The following is a 14,131-nucleotide window of genomic DNA, read 5'->3' on the forward strand; positions in this document are numbered from 1 at the left end:
GGTACCTCGGGTTACACACGCTTCAGGTTACAGACTCCGCTAACCCAGAAATATTACCTCGGGTTAAGAACTTTGCTTCAGGATGAGAACAGAAACTGTACAGCGGTGGCGCAGCAGCAGGAGGAGGCCCCATTAGCTAAAGTGGTGCTTCAGGTTAAGAACAGTTTCAGGTTAAGAACGGACCTCCGGAACGAATTAAATACTTAACCTGAGGTACCACTGTAAAGGCATTCGATGATCCAGGCCCATGTTTTAGCCCTGCATGGAAAGAAATAATTATACAGTTCAACTAATTAGTATTTGAAGCTGATTTAATTATCCTGTTTAGAAAATGTCAGTCAAGTGTAGTTGCAACTAACTTTTGCTGGATTGGGCCCTTGAAATCTGGAGTGTCCACTGGCAAATTCTTAAGGTCAAACAAATAAACTAAAATCTGGTTGGTTTTGTTTTTTAAAAATATATATTTTATATAGTTTTCAACACTACAACAACATATCATGTTACCTAAAAGTTGAGCAACTAAAATTTGGTGTTTGACACATTGTGGTCCAGGAACATGCTAGAAGTGAGTCCCAGACAGAAATTTGAGATGGCTAATAATAATAAACTGTGATAGGAATTTTGAGGTCTTAGATATATGTTAAATGTTCATAAGTGTACCAACCATGTACATACATAGATCAGCACAGGAAGGCCAACCTGGAACCATTTTGATTCCAAAATGACCAAATGTTTTCTCTGCAAGGTCAAAGTGGGAAACCTCCCCATTGTCTCTTTCCTCACAAATCCTGTCTTAAGGACACATTTAAGATATGAATAGGGTGTGAACCTGTGACCTGGCCCAGGAACCTTATAAGTATCACTACAAAAGAATGGCGGGCTCCCCAGGCAATCCAATCAAGTAACCTGCCAGACAGGAGATAAACAAGGACAGGAGAAAAACAATATTCAAATTTCTGTTTTAGACCACCTTTTCTGTGATGTGGGTGTGATGTATCTGAGGGGTGGTCTTAGGTTACACCCCTTCTGTGATGTATGTATGATGTTTCTGGGGGTGGTCTTGATCCACAGGGTGGCAATTTCTAAAGTCTTTATAAGGCCTTGCATGCCATTTTTCGGGGTCCCTCCTCTCTCCTGCGGGTGAGGGGAGCACCCTGTTGCAACAGATTAATAAAGATCAAGCTTACTAGCTGTTTTGCTTCTCAATATTCTCTGGTTGGCCTCTGATATTCTCTCCTACCAATAGGGAACCTATGTAAGGACTTTATATGGGCTCTTGGATACCCCATAAGGGAAAAGGGCAATTTTTGTTTACAACAAAACGCTGGAATCCAACAGGTTTTTCCTTTGTTTTAATTTGCATTTAATGTACTGGAGCAAATCATTCAAATCAATAAGGATATTTGGAAATTTAACTTGCTGTGTGTGCGCATGTGCGTGCGCACACACACTGAGAAACTGCTTGCAGAGGAAGGACTTCTCCGCCTTCATAAACGAGAGGCTGTGTAATACAGGTTGGCCTATTTGACAGCCTGAAGGGGGGAAGCGGCACTCTGCAATTCTGCTCCATGAGCTTCCTTGTTTCCGTCTGTGGAAGGGCTGCAGCTTGCCCAAGTCTAAAGGTATTACAAAGAGTCCAGTGTTAATGCAAGGATGAAGAGCTCTTGATGTGTGTTTCCATTACCAGCCACTGCAATGGCAGGCAGAAAAAAAGAGGACTGATTAGCTTGTATGAGAATCCTGGATGGTTTTCACTCCCTCTGAAGGTACGTAGCTTACGGGTAATTCCAAATTCACTTCTATCACCTAAAGCTCAAGTGGCCTTGACGGTGCAGAGTGCCTTCCATTGGCTTTGACTGGTGGCCCAGCTGTGCTCATATCTAGACAAGGACAGTCTTAACTAACTTCCATTGTCTATTATCGGCTGTAGGCTGGATGCCTGCAGTGCATTATATATTGGGCTTTCAGGTATTTATAGCCTCTATTAGAGGGTTAGGATCTGTAAGAACTGCCTTTTATCTGTGTAGGTGTGTTTTTAGGTTTTTATTGGCTGTGCTTATTTTAATTGGCTTTAATGTAAGTCACTTTGGGTCACTTTTGTGATGATAATAAACTCTCCCTTTGTAGGCTGAAATCCTGACATTTTCAAAGGACATTCTGAATACAGGGTTTCCGTTGGCAGAAGCATTCCGAAATTAACCATGTCCCTTATTTTTTTTGACATTCAAAGCAACAGTATGGCAGCTTTACAGGCATTCCCAACGGTGGGGGGGGGGGGTGGGGGGGGTGATCATTTCAACCCTATGGCAAATAAACCAGCATTCTCCCTTCAGTCCCACAACCCTCCATAAAGACAATTTCCCAAACTTTGTGGAAAATTCTAGCTTTCCAGTGCACCATAAGCAGCAAAGGAAATTATACAGAAAACAAATTACCTCATGCACATGGAGTTACTTGAATAGTTTGAAATAAATGAAGGGACTGTTACATCCAAATCTACTTTATGAGCGGTAAAGCAAGGCCTCCAGCAGGCAGATAAATATTGCCAGTGCAACCCCCTCAAAAGAGGGTGGAATGTGACTGGCCAAGCCTGTGTTATGCTCTGTGCCTCCCAACACTTTCCGCAATGCTATTTGACTGTTGTCCCTGCCTTGTGTGAAAGATGAGCTGTACAAAATGTCTACCTTTAGTTCTGAATTTGCTCTTGCCTGGGCATTTGGGTATAAATCTCTGGTGGCCTTCTAGCCTACTGTTATTCTGTTGAAAGCTGCAAGTACTTTCGATATTCACTTTCCACACTATCAGCTATATTCCATGAGCACCACCCAAAAACAGATGCCACTTCACTCCTTTCCTGCTCATCAGATAACTGATCAGCTGACAAGTCCATTCTCACTCCCACCAGACTACTGGAGTGAGCAGAGAGGTTTTAAACCCAACAAGAGGTTTCCCTTGTTTTTTGTTTTCGTTGCCAAAATTGATGGGGTCTTAGGGGTCCAGAAAAATTTGCTAGGAGGGACAGATCAGGCTCTCAGACTGAGGGTTAGCCATTTCTGATTTAGAATATGCCCTGAGATTATGCAGAGTAAATGCACTGAAACACTCCCCTAAATGAGTGCCATTGCATATATGACACAATTCCTACACGGAAGACTCTTGCATCTAAGAATTAATGTGACTACAAAACGCCCTGCAACATGTGTGGGATGTGAATTAATTACAACAACAACGGATGATGACTTTACACACAGGTCTTACCCAGTGTGCTCAAGAGGGATACCTATACACATGATAAATAAACATATTGAGTTTGCAATCCATATGCTGGTTTCATATTAATTCCTAAACAGAAGTACAATTTTTAAATTTAAAAATTTAAAAGGTACTCTGCGAAGGTACTCAAGAGACATGTGGATGTGCTTTCAAATTATTCTGCATGCTATTTTATTGGTGTACATAGAAAACTCCTCAGTTGACCCCCAAATATTATAGGTAGCAGCAACTGATAAATTAAAGGTAATTGCAGGTCTTCCTTTTTGCTGCTGCCTTCCCTGCTTCCACCCTCCCTGTGTGTTTGTGTGTTTGAGAGGGAGTGAGAGAGCGCACACACACCACTGTTGAACAAGAGCTCATTCAGCTCTTTTCATTGCAAATGCACATACCAGGAATGTTTACAAGGTTCTGATAGTTTTCACACCAATATTTCTTTTATTCTTCCCAACTTTACGTAGACTTATCCAGGTAAGGAACTAGGTAAGTTAGTGGGCACCTTGGGGAAGGAGAAGCATTTTGTCAGTTGTAGTTGGGGATAATTATAAAGCCCTTGTTATAAGAATTTTAAGGTCTTATATATAAAAAATAAATGTTCATAAACGTACCAAGCAAGCACGTACATAAATGTATAAACCACATGTCTGAAACCCCACAGAAAAAAGTCCTGAAACCATTTTGTCTCTCCCAAATGACCTCAAATATTTCTCTGCAAGGTCGAAGGAAATGGGAAGTCTTCCCATTGTCTCTTTGTTCACAAGTCCTACCTTAAGGGATATGAATAGGGTGAGCCTGTGACCTGTGACCTGGATTCAGAAACTGAGTAGCTACGATAACAAAAGAGTGGCCAGGATGCCCAGGTAATCCAATCAGGTAACCTGGCAGACAAGATAAAAACAACGCACTCAGATTTCTGTTGTAGTCCGCCCCTTCTCTGATGTATGTATGATGTATGGAGGGGTGGTCTTGGGCTCTAGGGTGGGCAGTTCAAAAGTCTATATAAGGGCTTGCACACCTTTGTCCTGGGTCCTCCTCCTCTCTCCTGCATGTGGAGGGAACACCCTGTTGCAACAGCTTTAATAAAGATCAGACTTACTAGCTGCTTTGCTTCTCAAAATTCTCTGGTTGGCCGCTGTTATTTTCTCCTACTGATGGAGAACCTACAAAGGACTCTGTAAGGGCTCTTGTGTACCCCATAACGGAAAGGGAGAAGTTTTTGTTTACAACTCCCTTTTGCTGCCAAATAATAGGAAGCTTTCTGGCTAAAGGAATAGGGACACTTCATTCCTAAGTGGGTATTTCTCCACAACATGACTGTAAGAATTAGTTGTAGAGTTCAAGATGTAAAAAGTCTAATAAACTTAGAAGCAGATGTTTTAAGTCAGCATTGTGCAATGGGGTGGGTGATGTATTTTTAGTCTTTAAGTATTTCAACATTTGATGAATAATTTGGGATGCTTTGTGTCTAGCCAGCTGCACTGCAGAGACAGACAGACAAACTGGTCATAGTAAACATGTGACTCAGGAAATGGAGATATTGAGACCCAATACCACCAAGGACATGAGACTCAAGCTTAGCACACATTCCAGAGAATCGGGGGAACATTAGCCTGACCTCAGCTGCTTTGACCTCTTTGAAGTAAAAGAAGGGTATAAATATTGCAGCTGGGTTTGTATCAGGCTGCCTGCTGGCACAGAAGGAATAAAGAGAGAGATGGATTAGAAGACAAGGCTTCTTAGACTTGGCCCTCCCTATGTTGCTGGACTCCAGTTGCCATCAGCCCCAGCCAGCAAGGCTAGTGGTGAGGGATGATGGGAGTTAGATGCCAAGGACATCTGAATCATACTGTGCTTCTCTGACAGGGACGGCTGTGGAATCCGCCAGGTTTGGAACTGTCCATAAAAAATGCAACACTTAAAACAGTACCATATACCTTTGTAAACTCCACTTTCATTGTAATTAGTCGCTTAAAGTACAGGAGCTTCTTTCTCTAAAACAAAAAAATATGCAATTCATAACACTTCCAGGATACAGTTGTGTTCACTGGTATTAAACATTCTGTTTATTTTATGTGTGAAGAGTGTATTGTAATTGACAGTTTACTGAGAGGAAGTAAGGAGAAATATTTTATATTTCCAATAAGCAAGACTAACCCTTAGGAAATCTATTTTTTTTTGTATTATTAGTTGTAATGGGTGAGGTGTGGAATGAATTAATGAATGAAGTGGTGTATGTATGTAAAGACTCTTGTATTCTACAGAGAAAGGGGTCTTCAGGGAGGAGTGAAATCTTAACCTTGGCAATAGAGGAAAATTGACAGGCACAGAAAATAACCAAGACATGCAGATTTGAGAGAACAGGCAAAGAAAAATGAAAATTCACAAAGAAGGTCGCGCAAAAAGAAGGCAAATGAAGGGAAAGCAAAGAAATGAACCTCTTGGCATCAAGTGATGGTTTCATTTTGTTGCATTATGTAAAATAACCTGCACATCAGTTGAGGTGGGGTGGGCAGAAGAGAGGGCTATATACAGTATAAATCAATTTTATTGCCCTGTAAATGAAAAATTACTGATTTTTGCTTTGGGCTTTTGTGCCCAGGTTATGTATGTTTCTAAATCTTCAGGGATTTCTTCCTCCATTTTAATTTTGTCTAAACTATGTTGATTTGTGATTCCAAGTGCACACACCCCTCCTCCATTTCCTTCTCTCTCTTGGTCTCTCTCCAAAGCCCCTGCTGTTCTCTTTACTTTGGCTGAGGGGCCTCCCTAAGGTAGGTCAGATTCACTTCTAACAACGGGAGCCTTAACATTTGTCTTTTAAAAACAGCCATTAAAAAATACACAAAGTGAAGAGCAGTGAAGGAAAAGCAGGAAGCAGAAGTATTAAAGAGCTAAATTGATTAAAGTTGTATTCTCAACATGAGATTGCTTTAATTGGTCTTAATTCTCAAGAACTGTGATTTGCTTCCAGTCCAGGAGCAACATTGCAAATGAGGAAGAATGAAGGTTTCTGGTATGGAAAGTGCCTGTCTTGGATATATTAAAGTTTGGATTGGGGGGGAGGGGAGGCAGTGTATCTTAAGATCACTTGCTCAGTTTATACCCCTTTTTATTACATCACAGTGACAATATTAAGGTCATCTGTGTAGAGCATTTTTTAAAAAATACAGTGGTACCTCTGGTTAAGAACTTAATTTGTTCTGGAGGTCAATTCTTAACCTGAAACTGTTCTTAACCTGAGGTACCACTTTAGCTAATGGGGCCTCCCACTGCCACCGCACGATTTCTGTTCTCATCCTGAAGAAAAGTTCTTAACCTGATGTACTACTTCCGGGTTAGCGGAGTCTGTAACCTGAAGCATCTGTAACCTGAGGCGTCTGTAACCCGAGGTACCACTGTATGTGGTTTTGTGCATTCAGCATGCACACCCAGTGCACAAGTCCATTTGTTTAACAGTTACTAAAGAAGTATGGTGGGAACACATGTTGAGGATTTGCCTTGTGTTTTCTAACACCTTTCAGGATGCAGCCTTATTCAAACCATTTACCCATCCAGCCTCCCACCGCTCCTCTGCCTCCAGCCAGTCCACGACAGCAGCAGAAAGTTTAATATTGCCTTACGACTTGGCTTTCTTGCATATTCCCTACTCAGCCGCTTCCCCAAGATGTGGACCTCTGTGCGCCTTCTCCTGTTGTCAACCCTACTCACCGGAAAGACGGTTGCTGAACGCTGCCCACAAATCTGCCTCTGCGACGGCATCAAGCATCAAGTCATGTGCTTGAACAAGAACCTCACCAAGGTGCCCATTAACATCCCTCAGGTCAGTTTGCGGGAAGCAACAAGGGGCGTGCAACACGAGGTTTGCGCAAGTGCACTTCTATGAAGCATCCATAGGGCCCTTTCCTCCAACACCCTACTGGCAAAGTTCAAACTGAAAAGAGTTTTGGGGGGGAAATGCCTTGTAAAGTGGTGAGTGCTCTTTTATTATTCAGCCAAGGCTGGAATGCTACCTATCAGAGATGTTTAATGGGTTTTCTGCATTAGCAGTGGGTTGGAGTTTCTTTAAAAGTTCTAGTGAAGCCATCTAAGGTCTCTGTGACCCAGAGACTTTTTTTTTTTAATAAATAGCTGCCTCTAACAAATTTCTAATATTAATAGTATGTCAGTTCATCCATTTACATCATATCTAAGGATTTAATCAGACATTCCTTAATCAATCATATACCTTGAGCCTTGCACTACCAGAAAGAACAATCTCAGCAATTGCAAACAGGTCAAAATAATACACATACATTTTATATCCATTACCTACACTATTAAGACAGTGAGGTGAGTAATTACGATAGCACTAGCACCTAAGATTGGCCCTATCTTCATCCAAAACCTGTATACCTCACCCATGCACCATATTACAATTCCACCCAAATGGATAAAACTGGCATGCCCCCCTTGCACACATCCTGCAGTTGGTCTGAGGTTTTAGCTGGAATAATATGCCACTTAAACACAATATTATATTGGACTTCCCCATAAAGTGGAAGGGCCACAGCTCAGTGGTAGTGCATCTGCCTTCCATGTTAAAAGTCCCAGGTTCAATAACCAGATAAAGCTGGGAGAGACTCCCTGCCTGAAACCCCAGAGAGCATCTGCCAGTCAGTGTAAGCAATACTGAGCCAGATGGACCATTGGCCTGACTCAGCATAAGGCAGCTTCTTATGCTCCTAAATCATAACAAGCCAAAGAAGTCATCATATTGTTATGACAGACCAAGCACTTTCAGAAATCCAAGAACCCAAGTCTCTGTTCCAAGGAATTTTATAATAGTCAAAATCATATCACAGATTATACAACTGAGAAAGTACCCCCTTTATTAAAGTGTATTCTATAACCACCTTCTCAAACAAGTTGTTTGATGCGGCCTGAAAATATTACCCACTCCTTTTTGTACAAACTGCTTTATTTGAAGCTACTGATACCCTGTGGCTACCCAGACCTGAGACTCCCAAAACTCTGGTCTCAAGTAGACAAATTCCCATTTGGTATCAGGTCCATGCAACTAGACATTTAAGCTTATCTGTGTAATCAACAGGTCACTCAAAGACTTGACCTCCGGGGTAATGAAATCAAAGTCATCTCTGCAGGAACTTTCTTGCCTATTCCATACCTCACCCACCTGAAACTTCAGAGATGCAAGGTGGAAAGCATTGAGGAAGGGGCTTTCAGGGGATTAGGACGGCTTGTCTACCTCAATTTAGCTTCCAACAATATAGCATTCATCTACCAAGAGTCTCTAGATGGCCTCTCCTCCCTCCGGCAGCTTATCCTGGAAAATAATAGCATTGAGGAAATAAAGCCAGGGGCTTTTAGTCAGCTGGGCTTCCTCACCTTTCTTAACCTGGCCAGAAACTCCTTGGTTTACCTACCAGATATGGTCTTCCAGGGACTTCAGTTGATCAAGTGGATTAATTTGTCCCACAACTCACTCAATGTGCTTGCCAACGAGGCCTTTGGTGGATTATCGACCCTTAGGAGGCTAAGCCTAGATCACAATGAACTTCAGTTCCTTCCTAACGAGGCCCTCTCTAGATTGTCTGGCACAGCCCAGCTAGACCTCGGACATAACCCAATCACTTATATTGGTGAGGAGGCCATTGAGATGGCATCCCTGAAACAGCTCTTCTTGGACAACATGGCCCTTCAGGAAGTCTCACACAGAGCTTTTGTCAAGAGCCCCCTGCTGCACACTCTTGACCTGCATAACAACCAGCTGTCCGTGTTGCAGCCACAGACGGAGATGGCCCACCTCAAAAAAATTGACCTAACAGGGAACCCTGTCCTTTGCACTTGTGAAATGCGCCCCTTCAAAGAATGGGCTGCGAAAGCAAGAATACACGCCGATGTGGTATGTGCTGGTCCTGCTGCCGTCAGGGGAGAGCACCTGGAATCCCTGAGGGCAACAGATATGAAGTGCAGAAGTCACGCATTGGGTGAGGAGCTGCTGCCTAGCCTGGCCACGGTCACCAGGGAACCAGAGAAGGATGCTGTAAGATGCCCACAAGGATGTACTTGTTCACCAGATTCCCAGCATGCAAACTGTGTCAGCAGAAACCTCCAGAGTATTCCCAAAGGCTTTCCAAGCAACACCCAACTTCTGGACTTGCGCTATAATGAGTTCCACTCGGTACCGCAAGACTCCTTCCCTGGCTTGAGAAACCTGACATCACTCCATCTGCAGAACTGCAAGATTGCAAGGCTGCAGCCTGGTGCTTTCCAGGACTTGAAAAACCTCGTCTACCTTTACCTGTCTAACAACAACATAGATTCTGTAGATGCTGATGTTTTCAAAGGGCCTGCCCAGCTTGCATATCTCTACCTGGACCACAATGGATTCAACCAAATATCCAAAAGCTCCTTCACTCTCTTGCCGAACCTCTTTGCCCTCCACTTGCAACACAACTCCATCGGTCAGCTGACCGATAATGATCTGGCTGGGCTGGAGAAGCTACGCTGGTTATACTTAACAGGGAACCGCATCACTCACATGTCTCCCAAGGCTCTGGGACATGCCAAGCTGCTGGAGAAGCTGCATCTAGATGAGAATCTTTTGCAGGAAGTGCCCACCAAGTCTCTCAGAGGGCTGCCCACGCTTAGTGAACTGAAGTTGTCCAAGAATCCCATAAAGTACATTGGGGATGGTGCCTTCCTGCCAGTGGCAAGATCTCTACAGCACCTGTATTTGGATGATATGGGGCTAGAACAGGTAAGCAGGGGTAGGGAGGTTGGAAATTAAGACCTGCCTTCTCTTGCCATCATATTCCCAATAACACCCCTTTGCAAATGTTTCTTTGCTTAATTTTATTGAATACCAAGTTCTCAGGTGTCATAAGAAGAATTTGGGAAATTGTATAAATGTGTTAGGAGGCCCTAACCCACCTGTAGGCCCTATCTTGCCACCTTCCCCAAATACAAGCTTCACCTGAAGGGGATAAACTTAATCAAATCAGACTTGCATTGGTTCATCTAGCTCAGTAACCAATTGACAGCAGCAATCAAGGGTTTCAGACAGGGGTTTTCCCCAGCCCCACTTGGCAATGCCAGGCATTAAGTGCAGGACTTTCTGCATGCAAGGAAGGTGCCTGCCTCTGAGCTAATGACCTTCCCCCTGGACCACAAAATCTGCTCTTAGGCCTTTAAGAGAGATATGAAATACATTTTCTAGCAGGTGTGGCTTTTCCACACATTGCAGTGGCGACAGGAGAGGCTGTCCCTACTCAAACTCTCTCTGCTGCACAGCTGTTCCATTTCATGTCATGGCTCTTGCAGGCTGAGGGAATGGCCATTGCCCAGTTATCAGGACACAGGCTTCTTATGCAAAAAGGTCCCAGGTTCATTCCTTGACATCTCCTGCTATGACTGGGAAAGATGGCTGCCTGAATAAAACCCCAGAGCGCAGCTAAATGAACCAGGGGTCTGACTCAGTCTGACTTTTTAAACAGCTTGCATCCAAACTACCTGCACAATGTATAAATATGACCCTGGGGGTTATTGCTGATTTTCTTTTGATTAAAAGCCACCATCTGAAAGGGGCTGGGAGAAGGTACAAAGCAGAAAACATGGCAGATGAGCAAATTTAAAAGCTAGAACTATTATTTCCTTTATTCCAGCACCCTTATAGCTATAGGTTGAAGATGCTCAGATCTGGTAGAGCAATTCCATTTCCCCATCCAAGTTTTTTCCTTAAAGTAATATGGAACGACCGTAATCAGTCTGGGGTGGGATGTGGAAGCTAAAGTGCCTGGATAAGTAGAAGAGCACATTCCAAAGGGTTCTGGTGGGACACACCAAGTGGGTCAATGTCGCCAGAAGTTTCAGATAACTGGCCTAGATCAGGATGCTAACGTAGAATTTACTGCTGATGTCATTAAGTGTCTGACAGCCAAACTCGTTCTGTGTTTGCAGATTTCCTCTGGTGCCTTCACTGGCTTGGGCCCACAGATAAGAAGTCTGTATCTTGAGAAAAACAAAGTGCGCAGTTTGCCGAACTTACACAGCTTTACAGCTCTGGAGGTCATCAGCCTGAGTGATGTTCCTTTCTCTTGTGACTGCCAACTTCTCCCGCTACGCAAGTGAGCTGCTAGTTCCCACTACTGCACAAGGGCTTGTAGAACAGCAGTGGGCAGAACGTTTGTCTCTCTTTCTTATTTGGCAGGGCTTCAAACGCATCCTATTAACATGCTCAGACTAGCACTCTTGCCAGCCATCTCAGCAAAGCGATTATGGGCACTGTTCTAGTTTCTGTTGCCTAGTCACAAAATTGTACAGTAATTCAACATGTTCCTCTTTATTGCCAATAAACCAAATAAGGGATGGGGAAGGCCCAAGAGCAGCAAATACGAAGCAACTCTTTCATTATACCAATTCACTTCAAATGCTATTGCATCTGCCTTCAAGCCAATATGCTTTAAGCTGACTCAAATGCTGCAGTGTATCTAGACTAAAGCTAGGTAAGAGATAGGCAACCCAACACAGTCAGAAAAGGTGATTCATTTGTTTATGCATCAAGCTGATCAGCTGAGCTCCATAGTTGCCTAGGCTGACTTAGATTTTTTTAAAATTAATTTTTAAATTAATTCATTAAATGAAATCATCAAGTCTCCATACCTTCCTTTCTCCTCCTCTGTGTTTCACAATAACTGAAGGTCCTCTTGTATCAAGAAGCAAGCTCTCAGGAAAGTGTGTGACTGTGAAGATACAAAGGCTTAGCACTTAGGCTGATTATATTGCCTCACTTCTTCCTCCTTTTCAGGTGGCTTGACAAGCTGAATCTTAGAGTAGGAGCCACCTGTGGCTCCCCAGCAGAGGTACGTGGCCAGAAGGTGAAGCTCGTCACTATCTTCCAAAGCTGCCCAGGCTGGAATACCAAGAAGACAAAACGAACCAGTTCAACTAAAGCCAAAGCCAAGGCTGGAAGGAGCTCCAGTAAGAAGAGGCAGCAGCAAGCTGGGAATATACGAGTCAAGAAAAGCAGGAAAAGCAGAAGCAGGAAAAGCAAGTTGCTGAAAATGCGCTTCTCCACTAATAGGGGGAGAAAGGCTTGAGGGGGGGGGCACATTTTTATGGCCTGTAAATCCCTCCATACTACAAAAGGTGCATTTTCAAAGGAATACTTGATAATTATACCAAAAGTCAATCTTAGATGTTAAAGAGGCAGGCAAGTGGAGCGGTATGCTGTAGCTGTCTGCCTGTACAATCATGCACTGAGCATGGTTGAAATCTCCAAGATGCTTGTACTCTATAGGCAAATGTGCACACTTAAATATTCTATAGTTTATTCTGCTAGTCTGGAAGTAGTGGCAGGTACCAAGTACTCCTCTTGTCACCATGATTTAGCCAGACATGTCCTGCACACTTTCCAGTCTGTATTTAACAAGGGTTTAAAAAGTATTAAGAGCTTGCCATACATACATAGGTAATGTAAAGCATTCTCAAGGTTGCTGGATTTTTTGCCCACAGCTGAACTGTGTGCTGTTTCTGCATCATGGCTAAATTGTAAAAGAACCCACAGTCTCAAGCAGGAGCATTTAGTTGAAGTCGAAACAGCACTTTCTGTTAGATGAGATAGTTAGAAAGTTGACTTTGTGAAGTATATTTAGTTATTATTAAAGTTAATGCTCTTGTGATGCTTTTTCTAAGCATTGGAATATTTGGGCTAAGCTACAATTTGGCTAAGTCTTTGTCTTCTGCTACTCATTGTATTCAGTTTGCCAAATTTATGCATTGATGTTCTACTATGCCAATAGCCTTTGGCACTATATACAGAATTTTGCAATTCAGAGTTGAGGAATTTGTTGTGAATTCTAGCATAGCTTACCACAGAAGAGCAATAATTGGGTAGTGCTAGGAGCTCACCATCTGTAAGCAACCAATGCTCTTCCCAAGGTTAAACTGCCTCTTATCTCTGGTGTGTTCTGGAGTTATCTCTGGAGGTGGCAAACATTCTACAAGAGACAAAATACGGGGGATTTGACGCAATAGCAAAAGAATGTGCATTGAAAGAACCATGGGATAAGATGGTTCCAAAGAACCAAGATGTCCCCAAACAAAAATGAAATCAAGCGTTTCACAGCAGGAAACAAAAGCAGCCGTGGGGGCAAGTTGCAGCACAGCAGATTTACAGCCTTTTTCAAAAGCAAGTTCCTTTGCTTGCAAAATGACTTCTTTCTAAGTGTCCATGCTAAAGTTAGCAGCTGAAAGCCGCGTATCAGGAAGCACCTTTTCACTGTAAGAAGCGTCAGACAATGGAACAAGTTGCCCAGGGAAGTAGTGAGATTTCCTCCTAGGAGCTTTTCAAAACACTGGGATGATGGAAAAACATGCATAAGTAATGGGCATAATTTAAATCCCAGGAAGCTGCCATTGCAGGGGGCTGGGCCAGTATTTATTCCAACCATTATTTCACAAGGTAACAGCTTAGCAGAATGAAAAGCGTCATTATTAATATTTTCTCAAATGGCAACCCTCTTCTGGAGATATACCACGGCCCATCTGCTCTCGTGGTGAGAATTTTAAGACTGGTTCATAGTGGCAATGTGGCTGCTCCTCTTGCTTCACTTCTCAGAATAGATTCTCACAGGCTTAGGCCACTTTTAACCACACTTTTAACCTCACCAGGGACCAGTGCTGGACTATGGCTGTCATCTGTATGGTCGGGGATGCTGGCAGCTACAGCAACAAAACAAGGAAGGAATTCATATTCTTAGAAGGAAGTGCATTGCCAGTGCAATGTAAGAGACAAATCTTAAATGTCACTCTAGTAAAGAATAACGGGAGAGAGAAAAAAATGGCGGCGGAGGCAGCAGCC

The 14,131-nt window shown here is 43.1% G+C and overlaps 1 protein-coding gene across 3 annotated transcripts; it reads left to right on the top strand.

The window, feature by feature from the left end:
• Positions 1–1,647: 1,647 nt before the first annotated feature.
• On the top strand, positions 1,648–13,865 carry CHADL (chondroadherin like). 3 transcript variants are annotated; one of them, XM_053406730.1, is made up of 5 exons: positions 1,648–1,766; positions 6,922–7,090; positions 8,360–10,030; positions 11,230–11,396; positions 12,077–13,865. In XM_053406730.1, the coding sequence occupies exons 2-5, from the start codon at positions 6,935–6,937 to the stop codon at positions 12,366–12,368; spliced, it is 2,286 nt and encodes a 761-aa protein (XP_053262705.1). In that variant the 5' UTR covers positions 1,648–1,766; positions 6,922–6,934; the 3' UTR covers positions 12,369–13,865. The 3 variants fall into 3 exon arrangements, with proteins under 3 accessions (XP_053262705.1, XP_053262704.1, XP_053262703.1); XM_053406729.1 differs by lacking the exon at positions 1,648–1,766 and adding an exon at positions 5,973–6,041; XM_053406728.1 differs by lacking the exon at positions 1,648–1,766 and adding an exon at positions 6,052–6,283.
• Positions 13,866–14,131: the final 266 nt, after the last annotated feature.

The sequence above is a fragment of the Podarcis raffonei genome, chromosome 10, assembly GCF_027172205.1.
Source record: "Podarcis raffonei isolate rPodRaf1 chromosome 10, rPodRaf1.pri, whole genome shotgun sequence".
NCBI classification, from domain to species: Eukaryota; Metazoa; Chordata; class Lepidosauria; order Squamata; family Lacertidae; genus Podarcis; species Podarcis raffonei.

Coding starts and splice junctions, on each gene's coding strand:
- CHADL (XM_053406728.1), top strand. CDS start 6,261: ATGAGGAAGAATGAAGGTTTCTG. Junction 7,091..8,359: donor TGCCCATTAACATCCCTCAG/GTCAGTTTGCGG, acceptor TGTAATCAACAG/GTCACTCAAAGACTTGACCT. Junction 11,397..12,076: donor CAACTTCTCCCGCTACGCAA/GTGAGCTGCTAG, acceptor CCTCCTTTTCAG/GTGGCTTGACAAGCTGAATC.